Source organism: Clytia hemisphaerica, unplaced genomic scaffold (genome assembly GCF_902728285.1).
Source record: "Clytia hemisphaerica strain Z4C2 unplaced genomic scaffold, Clytia hemisphaerica genome assembly, whole genome shotgun sequence".
NCBI lineage: Eukaryota > Metazoa > Cnidaria > Hydrozoa > Leptothecata > Clytiidae > Clytia > Clytia hemisphaerica.
Genome location: NW_027104389.1, coordinates 1,251,287 through 1,268,999, shown reverse-complemented (window position 1 = coordinate 1,268,999; position 17,713 = coordinate 1,251,287). Strand labels below are relative to the sequence as shown.

At 33.4% G+C, this 17,713-nt stretch overlaps 1 protein-coding gene across 5 annotated transcripts; it reads right to left on the bottom strand.

Annotated features, from left to right (window-relative positions):
* Positions 1–219: 219 nt before the first annotated feature.
* Positions 220–17,459, bottom strand: LOC136819648 (peroxisomal acyl-coenzyme A oxidase 3-like). Of its 5 annotated transcripts, none has more exons than XM_067075891.1 (16): positions 17,146–17,459; positions 10,498–10,575; positions 10,200–10,289; positions 9,790–10,019; positions 9,349–9,555; positions 9,046–9,121; positions 8,538–8,666; positions 8,122–8,242; positions 7,361–7,483; positions 6,717–6,824; positions 6,244–6,329; positions 5,609–5,677; positions 5,162–5,300; positions 1,932–1,999; positions 1,359–1,445; positions 220–1,147 (listed from the first exon to the last, which is right to left on the bottom strand). In XM_067075891.1, exons 1-16 carry the CDS (start codon positions 17,428–17,430, stop codon positions 1,019–1,021), a joined length of 2,025 nt encoding a protein of 674 aa, XP_066931992.1. In that variant the 5' UTR covers positions 17,431–17,459; the 3' UTR covers positions 220–1,018. The 5 variants fall into 5 exon arrangements, with proteins under 5 accessions (XP_066931992.1, XP_066931991.1, XP_066931988.1 ...); XM_067075890.1 differs by lacking the exon at positions 17,146–17,459 and adding an exon at positions 13,735–14,029 and having other exon boundaries at positions 918–1,147; XM_067075887.1 differs by lacking the exon at positions 17,146–17,459 and adding an exon at positions 12,652–12,965 and having other exon boundaries at positions 918–1,147.
* Positions 17,460–17,713: the final 254 nt, after the last annotated feature.

Sequence of the window (17,713 nt, the reverse complement as noted above, 5' to 3'; positions counted from 1 at the left end):
CAAGTTTCAGCAAGCTTGACTATCAAATAAATTAATTGAAATATTACTACTTTTTGATAAGTGTTTTTAATTTCGTTGGATTGCAATTTTGTTTTGACGTTTACTTTAAATGCGTAGAAACAACACTTAGAAAAAACAAAAACTAACAAGTCCCTTGCATGTTTTGATCAAAAAGAGACATTCCCTAACCCAGCCCACCAATTGTCTGATACAACCTGATTCTGTTTCAAGTTATTGCGAAATTATTTGATTTTCAAAAGCTTCATATTATTTACAATTCTTTTATAATTTTGTTACAAAAATTTTCTACTTTTATAAATTGGATTAGGAAAATTACTCCATTGCCAACTAAACTGAAAGTACAGTGTGCAAAATGAGAAATTTTAATATGTAAGGAAAACGTCTCGAAAAGCCCTATGCACTAACATACAGACAAAATGTCTTGAAATGATAATGTACGATGAATTAAAATTAACTGAAAGTATAAAAAATAAATCAAAAAAATTATAATAAAATCTACCATTTTTAAAAATTATTTTACCCCCCTTTATATAAAGCCTGGCGAAGCCTTGAGGTACTTTTTGGAAAACGACTTTCTTCGATAGATAAAACCGATATTTAATCTACAAATCAAACTAATCAAAATGCTCGAGACTTATATGTCCATCATTTTTGCCAGATTCGTAATATGAAACTAATCGGAAAATGAATAAAACCAGGATACACAGGTTGCAAAGTTTAAGTCCGAAGACAATTCACGCTTTTACTCGAAAATTTTATGTGCTTGTTACATGACATTTATTTCTGATTGGTTCGAATTTATTGACACTGATAAAGTAATTAACTGTTGTAATTAAAAGTTGTAAAGCAAGCAACATGGGAATAAAATCACGTGAACTTTTTCGAGTAATCACATGTTTTGACTGTACCGATATAATCCGTGTATTCCTGATATGTGTTTCAGAAGATTTAAAAAAAAGTAGGTTCGTAAAACTATCCCAAACGTAAACTTTACGATTTATAGCTTGCTTTGAACAATAAGATCAGATTTTGACCCTGCATCGACTGGATCTGATAATTCACGCCACCAGGGCGCTCTCTCTTGTGATTGGGGCGTAACCATGGCGTCATGAAGATTTTCCAAAGGCTTAAAAAGAGAAAGGTAAGGTAAGAAGCTTTTGATGTTACAGTGTTCGCCAACCTTTTCAGAATGAATTAAAATTTTATTTGCGCAGCTTAATAATGGAAAACTCTGAATAAAGGATTTGTAGGCCCGTTATACGTAAGCACAAGGAAAAGAAATAAAAACTTTTGAGACTGTAAAATTTCTGAAGACTACTGCTGAAGAGATTTGTTACCTTTAAATTGCTGTGTCCGATGGGAGAATTCAAGACCCAATCAGGTGGCGCCAAAGCATCCACCAATGGCAAGACATCTTTCTTCAGCTACAAAGAGACACGGAAAAATTCTTCATATTATGATAGAGACAAAAAAAACTTGCATTTTTCGTAAAATCAGTGCAAAATTAATCAAAGCACTTTGTATCGTGGGAGCGAGAAAGATGTAATTTTTAAGCTTCTTCCAATTTCTTTAAGTACTTTCAACCATTTCTAGTCTTAATCAGGTAGCAGCTTAATCGGTGGAGCATTCTGGTCACCAACCAAAGGTAAAGCTCATCACAACGAGCTCAGGGGAAGCACAATTTGGATTGGTGAATAACCGTTGGGAGCTCAGTGTGGGGTCTAAGCTCTAGTTTAGACGATCCACTTTTCACCCTGCCAATTATAACTTAAAGACAAAACGCGGGCAAAATGTTAAGTTGACAATACAATACATTGACGTCAAAAGAAGAAAATGTAAGGACTTTAGACTGCTAACTTTCTGCCCACAGGGCGGAAGTTTGGCCGTTTAAAATTTATCTAATAACATACCCGAAGACAGTAATCTAGTATGGCTTCTTTGATTGCGTGTCCAGCTTTGTCTCCACTGAAGTAACCACCTGTGAGTGAAAAAGAGAGCATCAGTGATCAAGAATTTTTCCCTAAACAAGCGATACTTTTATGGACCTACCTGGTTATCAAACTAATCAGTGAACATTGAAACAATGAAACACATAAGACATAACTGGTCAAAATACAAAAAAATAAAGAAAATGAAAGCATATCTATTGAGAGAAACTATCAACACTATTGAAAAAGATTTTTGAAAAAGAAATAAAAAAGCTATTAAGCGCTTTTCTTTATAAAAACCACTATCAGAAAAATGCACAGCTTAATAAATAAGGTTTCCAGAAAACTCAAACCGTCGAACTCTACCGTGACATTTTCTTCTGTTAGAAAAAATAATAATAAAAAAACAATTTGGCTAATAACATTGATCTATGCTCATAAATAGTGATTCTTATAGATAAAGATTCGTTTTTCAGCCAAAAAAATAATAAGTGTTTACAGAAAACTCAAATCATTACCCTCCACCGTGACATTTTCATTGTAAAAAAAACTAATAAAAATAATAATAATATGGCTAAGAACATTGATGTATTCTTATTAAAAGTGGTTCTTATAGATAAAAATGCGATTTTTGAGCCAAAAAATCTTTTTCGCAAAAATCTGCTTGAGCCATCCTTTAACTATGATTGTACCCTACTTTCATGCTAAAAATCAGAAAAAATTAATGATCCAATTTTTCACAAAGTCCAAAAAACCCGTTTTTAAGCCGTTTTTTGGCCCAAATTTGCCCAAAAACTTTTTTTTTTTGAAAATCGGGCTCCGTCACATTCGAGGGTTTATGGTCATGCACCTTTGTGCCAAAAATCAGAAAAAACTAATGAGCCAATCTCGAGAAAAGCTGGTAACTAACACACTAACTAACGAACGAACAGGGGTTAATTTATAGGACCTCCACCCCACCGGGGTAGGTCCAAAAAAAGTAATAATAATAATAATAATAATAATAATTCATTCTGACGTCAAATAAAAACTGAACGGATGTGTTGTTAAAAGATGTAAAGATGGCGGAGAAAATTCAGGAAAATCTACGAAAACAACCGAATTCAGCATCAATTTACGACCTTTGCAGCCCATCTGAATGTGTTACAAGTGAAGAAGGAAGATCCAAAGGCACACTTGAATGTAAAAAGTGCAATCGAATCGTACACTACATTTGTTCAAAGCTCCCCGTCTATCAAATCCAGTTATGTCTAACATACAAATCGAGAGCTTTTGTCTGTCAAAACTGTGTCGTGATCACCCCTGATCTATTGGAACGGGTCAATTCATGTGAAACATCAACAGTTTCAGGATTCCGAAAGGAGATAAAAGCTTGCGAAAATATAATGAAAGCCCAGGACGTAGAAATCACTCAACTGAAGTCCAAAGACGTTAATACAATGATCAGCGAAATAAAGGATAGCTTTGAGACCAGAATGGCAACGATCGAAAAGAAGATGGAAGACATCGTTGAGAAGAAAGGAGAAAATAGATCACAAAGCTACGCAGCAGTCGCGTCGAGGCAAATCGAGAAAAACATAGAAAACGTACTTCGAAGGGAAAAACAGGAGGAACGACAGATTCAATCCACGGCGTGCAATCTAATTCTTCATGGTGTTGACGAATCCACTGAAGATTCAGAGGAGTCAACCAAAATCTACGACGAAGAATATCTAAATGAAAAAGTCTTACCTAAGAAACTAAGCTTAAGGAATATAAAGATTGAAGAAACTCAACGATCGGAAAATTTTCGAAGGAAAAGGAAGATGAAAAATGCTATCGACCAATAAGAGTCCGATTTGCAAACGAAGAAGACAAAAATACAGTGTTAAGAGCAATCACTAAAGGAGAAAGATTGCCCTTCCGTGTGACAGAAGATCTTACGAAAAGTGAAAGGAAGACAATCAAAGAGTGGTGTATGAAAGCCAAAGAAATGAACACGTCAATAAAGGATGCAAACTTTAAATTCAAAGTCAGGGGGAGCCCTAGGAAAAAACACTATTTTAAGAAAATTGTAAACCGAACAAAGAGCGGTTCATAGAGGCCCATGTGCTCGCACGGTGGTCTGCGAACTTGTATAGCATTATTATTATTATTATTAATAATATTGCTAAGAACATTGATGTATTCTTATTAAAAGTGGTTCTTATAGATAAAAATGCGATTTTTGAGCCAAAAAATTTTTTTTGCAAAAATCTGCTTGAGCCATCTTTTAACTATGATTGTACCCTACTTTCATGCTAAAAATCAGAAAAAATTAATGATCCAATTTTTCACAAAGTCCAAAAAACCCGTTTTTAAGCCGTTTTTTGACCCAAATTTGCCCAAATTTTTTTTTTCTCGAAAATCGGGCTCCGTCACATTCGAGGGTTTATGGCCATGCACCTTTGTGCCAAAAATCAGAAAAAACTAATGAGCCAATCTCGAGAAAAGCTGGTAAAACTAACTAACTAACTAACTAACTAACTAACTAACTAACTAACTAACTAACTAACTAACTAACGAACATGGGTTAATTTATAGGACCTCCACCCCACCGGGGTAGGTCCAATAAAGTTATATTTTGATGATAATATAAGGGACCGAGACCTGAAATTGAATAAATAAATATTTGCTAATTGAGAAATTTAACATGAACGAACTATTTCAATAATTTTCTAGATCCAACCCTTTCATGCACAATGTCCATAAAAGTTATTCGGTGGTTGTTACTTTCAGTATTATTATTTTTTTTCGTAAAGCTTTATAGTCTAGAGGAATTTGTGCACAAATAAAAGTGACCCGATGTCTATCTATTAATACAATAATGACCGGTTAGTGAGGGCTGTACTGAGAAATATCGCCCGAGGTCAAGTAACGACCGAGCTTGCGAGGTTGTTGCGTTGACCGAGGGCAATATTTTCAGTACAGCCCGAAAGAAACCGGTCATTATTGTATTTGTTAACCGTTTCCTTCAGCTTCGATCGATTTTTAGCGCTTTATCCAGGAAAAATAGGATATTTCTCAGTACAGCCCTCACTAACCGGTCATTATTGTATTAAAGTAGCATTAAACATGAATGTTCATTATCACTACACATATATTAGATATTTTGTGTGCACATAAATCAAAAAAGCCTTAGGTTAGAAAAATCGCAACGCTCCAAGAAAACTCAACATCAAAAATTTTAATACCTTGGTAAAAAGTACCCAAATTCTTTTCGATGATCCATAATCCATACAACATGTACATGTTCTGCAGCGCTTCCGCAAACTCCGCTGGACAGTCCGGTGAAAATGCTTTATCGTTACCAAACCTTTCCATGGCGAAGTTCTGAAATCAAAAATGAAATCCATACCACTTAAAGTTCTAAGTTTCGTTAAAGATCCCACAGCCTCTCCCTCCTTCATATCCTCATATTGTCAGGAAGAAGTTATGTCAATTGAATTTGAGCTACCCGAGTGTTGAGCTTCCCTGCGACAATCAAAAAGAGCTTATCAACAAGAAAGTTGTTGGAAGTAGCAACAGAACATAAAGTCAATGAATAAACACGAATATTGTGAATATTGACTAAGGATGGTTCGCAAAGTGAAGGCTTCTCAAAAATAATTTGGGATTTCAGAAAAACCGGTCAATCGTACCTGTATGAAGGCAATGGCGAGCGAACGGCAGAAAAAAACTTGTGAGTTGTTCCTTGCTGTAAACTCATCCTGAAAATATAATCATAACAAGAAGATTGATTATTCAAACCATTCAGTTTTCAAGGGCCAGAAATCAAACTTTAAGTAAGAAAAAGTGAAGCCTTAAGATTTGCACCGCATTTAGAATGATGGATTGAATGTAACCTTTTCTTTGTTTTCCAGCAGCATATTTTTTGAAATCTAGCGATAGGTTTTACTTTCAATTTGGAATTTGGGTGTAAACCACGCGTTTTGCATGTGAAATAAGTGGCTTCATTTCCCATCCATGACTTTCAGGTCTAGCCCATTTGGGGCTTTGAAGTCAATGATTCAAACCGTATGTATTTTAAAGAAGGTTTAATGCTCTAAGTACTTTAATCGAACTCATTTTAGCTTTGGTGATTACAGCATCACAGTTTTAAATCTTCACAAATTTCGGCCATTGTTTTGGCAAAAATAAGGGTTAAAAAAAGAAGTTAATTTTGGCGAATTATCTAAAGGTCTTAATAACAAAAGATGATTGGAAAATTAGGGAATGACGCGAAAAAAAGAGAAAACAGATATGATATGTCGATCAAAAATTTAAGTATGCTTACAGGGTCGACACCATTTCTTTCGATCAATCGTTTATTGCTGTTCTTCAAGAAGTACACAACAAGCCATTGCAATGCTCCCTCCACATCTGCATGCAAGGTGAAGAGAAAAATATCACCAAAGAATTCTTATTACGTGGTGTTAAGTTTATATGACCATATTCACAGGTAAAGGTTCCGTTTTGATCCGAAACAAAATTAAGCGATTCTATTGGATCGTAGTGACGTAAAACATGAATTTAACCAATAAAATAGCTTCGGAGCGAGACGGAGCCGTAACGTGCGAACGTGTTCTAAGACTTAGAGATCTGTTCTTCAGATAGATGTATCAGTATACTACAAAATAGTACTAAACATTTATATAGTCTACTAGTATTTTGTAGTATAGTATATGTGCGTAGTGTACCATGTGTTTAAGTTTCAATGAGAAGGGGAAAATGTTATCAATGTGGCAAAAGACTCTCTCATATTTATACCTTGCTTGGAGATATTCTTTGGAGATTGAATGTTCCCTTTCGATTGAGCGATCGTTTCCAAATTACTCAAGAAGTTCAAACTTCCCAACGGTGAGTTGATTTTCTTCCCTGGTAATGAGAAATAAACAATTGACATTGAAACGATGGTTGATTAAAGGAGATGAAAATGAAATAAAGATGGCGCGCTCCTATTCGATTTTCAAACTGAATCGGATTTTCAAGGGAACGCTCCCATCAAGTTTTAGAGTGTAGTTTATGAGAGTTTCTTGTTGATGGTGACTTTCAATATATTATTATCGAATAATGGAGCGTATCGGATAGTAGAGCGTCGAATTAGAGTGCGTAAACTGTAGAAAGTTGATGGCTTTTCATCTACAACTATAGACTCAACTACTCCATACCTCTTCTTTTTAGAAGACCTATCTTTATTAGTGTATTTCTTTTATATTTTAATCTCTGAGTATGGAAGCAAAATATATATCTTATCGGTAGAAAATCTCTTAATGACGAAATTTTCTATCGAAAGATTTTTTATAGCCGACAAATATTTTTGCCGACGAATTTTCTACCGCAAAGGTATAACATTCTTACGTCTTTTCTGCAAATGACTCGTACTAACATGCTAGCGTAAAAAGAAAACCAACCTTTACAAATGTCTTTGTAGATGGATAAAAGGTAATTGGATGTCTGCATGAGGATACAATTGTTATCACCTTCATAAGTGCAATTAGGATCGTTGGTATTACGCAGATCTCCAATACGATTGACTATAACGAAAGGAGGTTTAGATGGATAATTGTAAAGAAGGTTTGGGACGAGTTTAATTAGTTGGTCCTTATTCATGGTAATGTATCGTAGGAATATTTTTTTGTAATTTGTTTTTATTCAAAAATGTTTTTATATTTTACACCACCTTCAACGTGAAACAGACTAGAACTTACATAGTGTCCTCCCCCCCTGGATTCAGGGGGGATGGGTTTTGAGGTCAAAAGGACGTATAGGGGGGAAAGAATTTTTTTTGAAGCCAGGGGGGGGGGGAAACGAGGGAGGGGGGAATGGAAAATTTTCATTCTAGGCATGGGGGGGAACTCACCAAAATCAATTCAAAATTGAAAAACGTCTGGTTTTATGAGATGCATAATGCTTAGTTTTATTAATATTATGGTTTAAAAACAACCATCCTTTCCATATTTATTCTTGAATTAGAACTACCTTAGGGAAAACAATAAGCGTTAAGTTCATCAAATTACAGCTTTTTAATTTTATGCTTGAGGGGGGGGGGCAGAAAAATTTTTGGAGGCAGGGTGGGGAAAAATGAGGGGGGGGGAGGGGAATGGAAAATTTTCATTCTAGGCATAGGGGGAAGAGACCCTGAAGGACACTATGTTAATAATAAATAACTCACCAGCTAAGTAGCCATGCCCTCCACAAGCTTCTCTGGCTTCTTGAATTCCATCACGAGCTAGCCAGGAAGCCACAGGTTTACTTGCGCATGAAAGTCCATGAACTTCTCGACCTTCCGCTGCCTACAAGTAAAAAGAAAAAGAATAGTTTCAGAGGGGTGTTTAAAATCGGAGAGAGGAAGTTAAAAACTTAAAGTTAAAAGAAACAGAACGACTCTGGTTTTAACAATTTATTTAAAAAAAGATTCATGTACAGAACTATTCATTTTTGACAATCCTTTTGTAGCTTGGTCTAATCGTTCTCTAATATGAACGTTAAAGTTTGTGATTATTAAAAAAAACTGAAATATTCAATCATTGCTTAAATAATTGATGATTGACCTTCAAACTAACTTCATTGTAAATCCATTCAACTTACAGCCTCATCTGGTGGTAATTGGACACCAGTATATCTTCTAACAGTGATCTCAAAGAATCGTGTGTTGAACCACACTGCAAATGAATGCCACACATATGCTCCTGCCAGGTACGGAATCAAACGCCATTGCTAATAAGGTGATGAAAAAATATTTCCAATTTTTCTTAACATGGAAATAAAGCACTGTGCCTTAATTGGCGTTGTATGGATTTGGAATTATGAAATATTTGTCAGAATGAATTATTGGGTTTATTTTTGAGAGCAAAATTAATTGAATTGTGAATAATGACGTCATCACTTAAAAATGGCCTTAAAAAGAATGCTCACCAATGGGTATAGAGGGCAATTCTTTTCTATGATTAGATGATACTATAGAAAAAGTCTGTAAAATTTTAGCATGATTGTATTTTTTCCCTAGAAATAATGCCAAGCGACCACGCTATAAATAAATTGTATATATGTGAGTATTACATACGCAGAATACAAATGCATAGAACTATACTCTAACCTGCATTTGATACTCGATGACCGGAATTTCAGGTCCACCTTCCACAGGACCAAACTGTTTGCGACATACTGAATATCTAAAACATAAACAACAACAGATAGATGAACCACTGTCCCTGCATAATTGGATATATCTTTTAGAGGCTTTTGAATCCTAGTCACAAGATTTTTTGTAGCTAATGAATTAATATAGCAGATAAAAAACAAATTATGTAAATAAAAAGTTTCGAATTAATATTAATTTTAAGAACTTTTGCCTATGTAACCACTTCTCGCAATTTAACGAGCGAAATAGATTGTTCACCTTAAAGCAATAGTGACTGCCATGATGAGATTACAGGTAGCCAGGCCAGTGATACCCACACGTCCACCAGAAAGTGTTCCCAGAACTGCACCAAACCTTGCGTTCTTTGTTTTGAAAGGAGACACATATTTTCCTTCAGGAGTTACATCACCCTGTTTATTCATCAAATTGGTTCGTGGGATACGGACCTTGTTCAGTTTCAAATACCTATAGAGAGAGAAAAAAGTTTAAGTTTAGTCTCGCATCTTTACATAGAAATTCACAACAAATTGAAACAGTCACACGATGCACTAAGTAAGATAATGGTATTTTTTATAAAAGTTTAAATCTACTTTTTACTACTACCATTGCATGTGTTAAAATCAGTTTGAATGCCATGAAAATCACCCCAAAAAAAGTCAAAAGGGAAAATTGTTCAAAACTATCCCAGTATTAGCTTACCCATTATCCATACCATTGAGACCTAATTTATGGCCCATATCACCAACAGTGATTCCAGGCATCGGTAACCTTTCTTTGTTCCTCACTTGAACTAAAAAGGAGTGCAAACCGTGGCACACACCATCTGGTGTGTAAAGTTGTGCGTAAACCAGTGCGTGTGTAGCAGACTGGCCAAGATTGCCAGACCAACATTTTGTAGCTTCAATGTCAGGTGTATGGAGAATAAATTCCTAAAGAAAAAAATGACAACACGTCAATCAAAATATCTTCCTTTAAAAGAGTGTTGATAAAAGTTCTGAAGATGGTTCAATTATTGCCTAACAAGAAGGAAGAGTACGTAATGCTACATCGAGCCTCAACCGATCAACTATGATAAACAAGAGCTGAAATAGACAAAAACAAATTTATACCTGTGTTTTTGGATCATAATGTGCGGTTGTTTTCATCCCTTTTGTGTTACTTCCATGAGCCAATTCTGTCAACGCAAATGCTCCCAGTATCTCAAAAAAAGAAGGACAGATGAAAATAATAAACTTAGTAGAATAATTTTTTTCTCCACTTTTTAGCTAGCCCAATGTAATTCTCATATTCTCATAACTGATACATATTTTATTAATTGGCTGACATGAAAATTTGTTGCATTAAAATATTGCCAATCAATGGAAAGAAAACTAAAGTTGAATAAATCAATGTTTGTTAAATTGGTACCTCCATCCGGTCAGCTTTACCAGCAATTTCCAAAGGTTCAGGGTTGGTAGTTGACGTGTAGATGGTCATTGAAAAAAGCTGGAGAAAGTAGAGATGATAATTTTTGATAAAGAGCTTTGTAAAAAAACTTTAATTTACTTTAGGGGGGGTCGATATAGAGCTGCTGTAAAGGCACAATATTTAATATGATTACTAAATAATAAAGAGTGCAAAAGAGTGCAAAACATCTTTAAAATTATAATTTTATTTATTTAAATGTTTGAAAATTAGAAATATTTGATGCATATAAAATTTGAATGCTCAAGTTACAGTAGTTGTTTATGTATTTGGTGCAAAATTTAATCAATTTTTATCAAAAATTTGACGTACTGATCTATTAAGAAAATATTTCATAGCAGCACTCCATTCAATGAAGGAGGCTGCATCACAGTAAGCAGCCGGGCTGACCGGATTATCAATAACATTCTCAATCTCAATAAACTGATATTCCGCCAATGCCCTTGCTCTTTTATTCTGTATCAACCGATACTCATGCAAGGGCATGTTTTCGTAATCATTGTAGGTTAAACCGGTATTAAATCTAGGATCTTTTACAAGGGTATCAAAAAGTTTATCACAACAAATGCCATATTCGCCACTAACAAATCTTCTTAGTTTGAGTTTATCCATTTTAATAAATTCTTTTTATTTTTATTTGACTTATACTTTTTGTTTAGTATGTTCTATAGGGAAAATAAAAAAGTTAGTTAACATCAGCAAAAGACTATTTTATTGTCATTATCATTAAAATCAGAAGACATAAAACTTTTGAAGACATACACCAGAATTTATGCCTCTTTTCAAATCCCCATGATGAATGGCTTGATGGGCTGTTCCTATATTTGCCTCACGTGGAAAGCCATAAGATATTGTACGCCTATTCCTTTTAGTGCATAAATCTCTCAACTCATCCAAAGTTAAAGAGGCATAATCATTATAATTCATTCCATTATTAAATAGATCATCTTTTTGCAATGTGTTATGGATATTTTCGATCCCTTCAACATATTTCTTTGTTGCCACATAAATTGATAGCTCTCTTGTGTTTTTTATATTTGATATCATTTCTTTTATATGTGTATAATCTACATTTAAAAGTTAAAAGTATAGTAAGCCCTTGATTGAAATTCCAATTGGATTAATTGCCTATAACCATTATTATTATATACCTTAATTCCATTAATTTTCGCGCCCCTTTTACAAAAGGCGCGCGAAATAGGCCCATTTTGGCGCATTTGGCTTGGGTGCGTGAAAATTAAAGGGTTCGCGAACTAGTAATCGTTCTGAACGTGTAGAAATCTCATCTTAAGACTCTTTTAATAAAATGGGATCTCGATTCATGGTAAATATGCCTCTGGGATGTAAAATCTAGCTTGAATACACACTGAAAGTGAGTAAAACTCACTTAAAATCGTCAAAAACACTCAGAAAATATCCCAGAAATTGCAAGATGCGCAAAAATTAAAGGATGCGCAAACAATTTATTTTATTAGCTGCGCGAAAATTAAAGGCACGAAAATTAGAGGCGCGAAAATTAGAGGCGCGAAAATAAAAGGCGCGTGAAAATTAAGGGAATTAAGGTACCTTTAGGTAAAAAAAGCCATTGAATAATTCCTGATATACCTATTAATATGGCTATTATACCACGGTAGATTTTTTGTTCAAATTTTGCTTTCAAAATTTGATTTTTTGTGGCTCTTGTTAATCAAAGAAATTTATTAAAATAAATATATTGTTGATTTCCTGAAAAAAATTTATGACTTAAAGTAATTAAGAAAATCATTTAAAAAGAAGAACATTTGAACGTTCGATAAGGGAGTGTTTTATGTGAATCTTTCGACTATTTAAATAGTAGATTTACAAAATTAAGTTTTGTTTTTGCCTCTAGGTTTATAATAAAACATAATATTCAATAGGTTTTTGTATTACATCACCTTGGGTTAATAAATCTCAATAACCTACTTTTACCTATTGAATATCTGCTTTTAGTCAAAGCATGGTTTTTCACATGACACAAAAAATGGACTGCAAATTAGCACATAAAGCCTTTTTATATACTTTGCTGACAAGAGGGGATTTTTAACACTGCAAGACACTTAACATGAAGGAACCTACTCCAACATTAATGCCTCTTCTCATTTCCGTATCTTCTACAATGCCAGCCAAAGCAAAATGTAAGGGAAAGTAAGGTATGTTTTTCTTTTTCCACCCATATTCATAAAGTCGTTTTGTCCTTCGGATAGATTGTACTCTGAGCTGGTGAATTGGTGTATTGGCAATCTCATTGTGATTTTTTTTGCTGTTAAAAAGTTCATCCGCTTCCAATGTTTTGTAAGCGATGTCTAAATTTTGCACAAAATTTTCATCGGTAATGTATGTCAATAATTTTTTTGAATTCATTTTTACAACTTTGCATTATATTCTAGGATAAAAAGTTGATATAATCTACAAGGTATATATATGAATTCAGGATGCATTTTACATAACAGAAAAAAATCCTACTTGTTCACTACTTAAAAGATTAACTTAACTAGAGGATTCCAAGTCAGCATTAGTAACAAAATCATGTAGGATAAAGGTTTAGTCCTACTTGGTAGACAGTGTGAATCAATAAGTTTTAACCCTCAAATTAGCTTTTCACCAAAATATTAAATGAAATCTTTCCAAAGATTTCTCTGAATCCTGACCTAAATAGCGAGTTGTTATGTAATGTATAGTCATATTATCATTATCATTATTTAGTAAACTCTGGCAATTCAGTTTGTTTACAGCAAAGTCCATTTATCAAATTTACCGAGACAAAACAACATTTTACTGACACATTTAAATAAACTGAACTTCAAGAGACATATATTCAATTTTTTCTGAAGTACAAGCTGGTGTGAGGCCTCATTTTTAAAAACAAGATTCTTTCTTATGAAAACTCTTTTGTCCTTTTGAAATTTTGAAATTTGTTAGAAATTTATTGCGAAATTTACAAATAAGACATAATCTAATTTGCCACATCTGTTACCACAGCATTCTCCTTGCTGCCAATTTCCAGGGCACTTTGTAAGACCCAGCTCAGCTCAGCCAGGTCCAGGTATTTTCAAACTCATCCTAAAATTTTACTGCAGTCAAATGCACTGCTTGACTATATGGCCAATCTAACTGGAAGAACTTCAATATGGAAGAAGTAACATGAACAAAGCTACATACTCCATACTGAATTCCTCTCCTTGTGTCATTATCCGCCTCAACAGCAGTAAGTGCAAAATGTAATGGAAAATATGGTAATCCTGTAAACCCATATTCATAAAGTCGCTTCAGTCTTTGAATAGAATATTCCCTTGCTTTATCAATAGACATTGAAGCATAATCATTGTAATTCAAACCATCATTGAAAAGTTCATCATTTTCCAAAGTTTTGTAAACTGATTCTGTTTCTCGGTAGAATTTTTCAGAAGTTATAAACTTAGCAAGTTTCTCTTTATTCATTTTAATATTTTATTCTAAAAAGAGGAGTGTATTGGAATAACTCTACGTTATAAGTCTGGCTTAGTGTGCACTAATTGTATAGTTTGCAGAGGGTATGGACCCCTCTTGGTTTATTTTATCCCCACATATATAACCATCCCCCCCCCAATTTTTTTGCAGAAAATCTAACCTCACTCTATGCGCTAACAAAGTGATCAAAAAGTATAAAATATATACAGTCAAGAGTCAACAATTTCACAATATACCTTATTGCTATTAAATTGTGCAGGTTACAAAATTTTGCGATTTGTGAATTTTTTTCAAGGAAATTTTTGCGTGTATCAAATTTTGCGATTCACTTAATTGAGCATTTTCAAATAGTGGGAAATAAAGCAAGAAAATAACAGATTTTGCTTGCAACACAACGTATTGGGTGTTAACATACCAAGAATAGTAAAAAATAAGTATTTTAGATTCTCGGGCTTAATGCAAAATATTTTGCGTGTATTTAATTTCGTGATTTGGTATTTTTGAAAAATTTAAATGGTATACCGGGTGCGCCAGAAAAAAGTATACAAGTTTGTCAAGATATTGTAGGCTTTAGGATGAGAATTTTTATTTGATTCTTTTTTCATTGTATAGGGGAAAATCAAACTTAAATTTGGTATATAAAACTTTAAAATAGGTTCAGTCAATCAAAAGTTATGCTAAAAAAACTGACTTATATATACCCAAAAATTCAAAATTCATTAGAAACAAGGATCAAAATTTTCTCTCTGTTTATTATCACTTTAAACAGTTAAATAGCCATAAATGAATAAAATTGTCAATTGGTAACTGTAAAATGGTTGATTTAAGGTCGCTGAAGCTCAAACTTTGCTGAGAAAGTAAAAAATTTTCATAAAAATTCGAAAATTCTTGCTACTGTAAATAGCTAAAAACTAAAAAAAAACATCCAATTTTCAAGTGAAACTTTCAAAATGCCACCAAATCTATACTTCGACGCCCTGATTTTAATTTTGAGGCTTAAGTGAATTATTTTAATATCCAATGAGTCGAGGAAAGCTTAAAGACCAATATTTTACCAAAAAAAATGCTTAGAAAATGCCATTTTATCGAAATACCTAATATAATAGTGTGTGGTAATTGTACATTCAAATTTTGTTCACTGTTTTTAATGAATTTCGAATTTTTGGGTAAGTCAAGATTTTCAGTTTTTTTATCATAACTTCTGATTGACTGAACTGATTTTGAAGTTTTATATACCAAAATTTAAGTTAGGTTTTCCCCTACGCAATGAAAAAAAAATCAAATAAAAATTCTCATACTAAAGCCTACAATATCTTGACAAACTTGTATACTTTTTTCTGGTGCACCCAATATATTAAATTTCGCAAAATTTGACCTTAAAAATCGCAAAATTTTTTAAGTACTCGCAAAATTTTGTAGCCCGCAAAATTTAATACCACAAATACTACAGTCATTTTATTAACACGGATTGAAAAATTTTGTGTTAATAAAAACCCCTTTAATTAAAACAAGCAGCTGTTTCCTTGATAAAGCAGAAAAATTTGTGTAAATTTCAGATTGTGCAAATTTCAAGGCTGTTAAAATACTTGCCTAGTAGTAATATTTGTGTAATAAGGTAACAATATATATTACTAGCGTTTTTAATAACATGATACACTTTTGTGTTTTGATGGTACATACTCTTACTTGGTAACATACTGTAACCATTTGTATATGATTAAGTTAAACAAAATTTGCGATTCCCCTTTCTCATTTGTCTCCCCCCCTACATTCCCATCCCATAGTTTTTTAGGCAAATCTTAGTACATCATACAAAGGCCCCTAAAAAATTTGGCATGCATTCCTCGTTAAAAAAGGGGATGTAAACTATGAATTATCTTTTAAAGGGTGTATAAATTCATTAGTATTGGCAAAATAAGAGTAAGTTCACACTCGATATAAAGTGAGTAGCATTTAAAACCAAAGAAATCAAATATTAAGTTAGATGTTCAAACCAAAAAGATGAGGAACAAAAGTACAGATTAACCTACTGATTTATTCGCTGAGAAGACCATTCCACCAGGCCACCCAATCATGCTAAGGGTGTTTGTCATGGAACTGGCAAGCCCATTCTCAATAAATTCATACTCGTGAAGTCTACGTGCTCGCTTAATATGCATTAGTCTTTTATCTTCAATTTTTAAAGCCATATAATTGTTTATATTCAAATCATTGTTAAAAAGTGGATCCTTTGACAATGTGTCAAATAGTGCTTTCTCAGATAAAAAGTATTTTTTCCCAAATAGATGTACTTTTAAACCATCCATTTTGTCCATTTTCTAAACAATCCTTTTTGGTTTTGCCTAAAAGATCAGAGATAGCTTTGAAAGGCAATTGATGAGTTTTCCTTTTCTATCTAGGACCCAGGGACCCATTTTTCGTACATTTATTCCTTTTTACTTTAAAAAGGTAACAAGGAAAGAAGTCCAAAGTTCCTAATAGCTCTAACATTGATACTGGACTGTACTGCTTTTTAACTGTAAATTGACTGATGGAATAAGGAATAAGTGCACATTTAATAATATAAAGCAAATGGAGTTAAAAAACCATATGAATTGAAAAAATAAGTTACCATGAGATCGGGTAACTTGTATCAGTGGAGGCTATTGTGCATAGCCCTCAAATGTCATTAAAATACATAAAATCAAAACAAACCTGATTTACAATACAAAATTTACGGGTTGTAAAACGTGTTGTATACATCTTAATCATAAAAGTATTGTCATGTATAATTATGTTTATTATCATTATAAAGTTTGAGATTACTATGTCAAGCAGCCATTGAGAAACATCTGAATTCTTGCTATCAAAAAATATATGATCACGGATGATTATTTTATATCCAACCACACTGTTTTATCTACCCGCAATTCTGTCTCGCCAAAAATACTCGCACAGTAAATATGGATTCTAAAATGGTAGAGTAGAGCTGCGAGCAGAGCTGCGTTGTTCTTGCACTGCTACATTTATTTTTAAATTTTGCTGCTTTGATTGGTCAGGTATTTGATGGCTATGCAAGATACCCTATCTCACAGTAGATGTTTAAACCTAAAAGGGGAGGAACAAAATTACAGATCAACCTACTGATTTATTTAATGAGAAGACCATTCCACCAGGCCATCCAATCATACAAAGGGTGCTTGATAGGGCACTAGCAAGCCCGTTCTCAATAAATTGATACTCATAAAGTCTACGTGCTCGCTTAATATGAATAAGTCTTTTATCTTCAATTTTTAAAGCCATATAATCATTCATATTCAAATCATTGTTAAAAAGTGGATCCTTTGACAATGTGTCAAATAGTGCTTTCTCAGATAAAAAGTATTTTTTTCCAAATAGATGTACTTTTAGACCATCCATTTTGTCCATTTTCTAAACAATGCTTTTTGGTTTTGCCTAAAAGATCAGAGATAATTTTAAAAGGCAATTGATGAGTTTTTCTTTTATAATTTTATCTATATATTTTAAGGTAACAAGTAAAAAAGTCCAAAGTTCTTAAACACATTACAATACCTGAGATTTTCATCTGCTTAACAGTTCTCTAAAGTTAAAGAGACAGCTAGAATGACTTCAGTGGAAGCAAGGATAATTCAATTTTCAAAATAATGTAAAATGCAAATGGTTTTTTTTACCACCAACATTGCCTACAGTC

Excerpts from the sequence above, each read along its gene's own strand:
- LOC136819648 (XM_067075886.1), bottom strand. The coding sequence starts at position 11,166 with ATGGATAAACTCAAACTAAGAAGATTTGTTAGTGGCGAATATGGCATT. Across the intron at positions 1,446-1,931 it reads TACTAGATTACTGTCTTCGG|CTGAAGAAAGATGTCTTGCC; the intron begins GTATGTTATTAG and ends GTCTCTTTGTAG. Across the intron at positions 1,148-1,358 it reads TCGGACACAGCAATTTAAAG|CCTTTGGAAAATCTTCATGA; the intron begins GTAACAAATCTC and ends TCTCTTTTTAAG.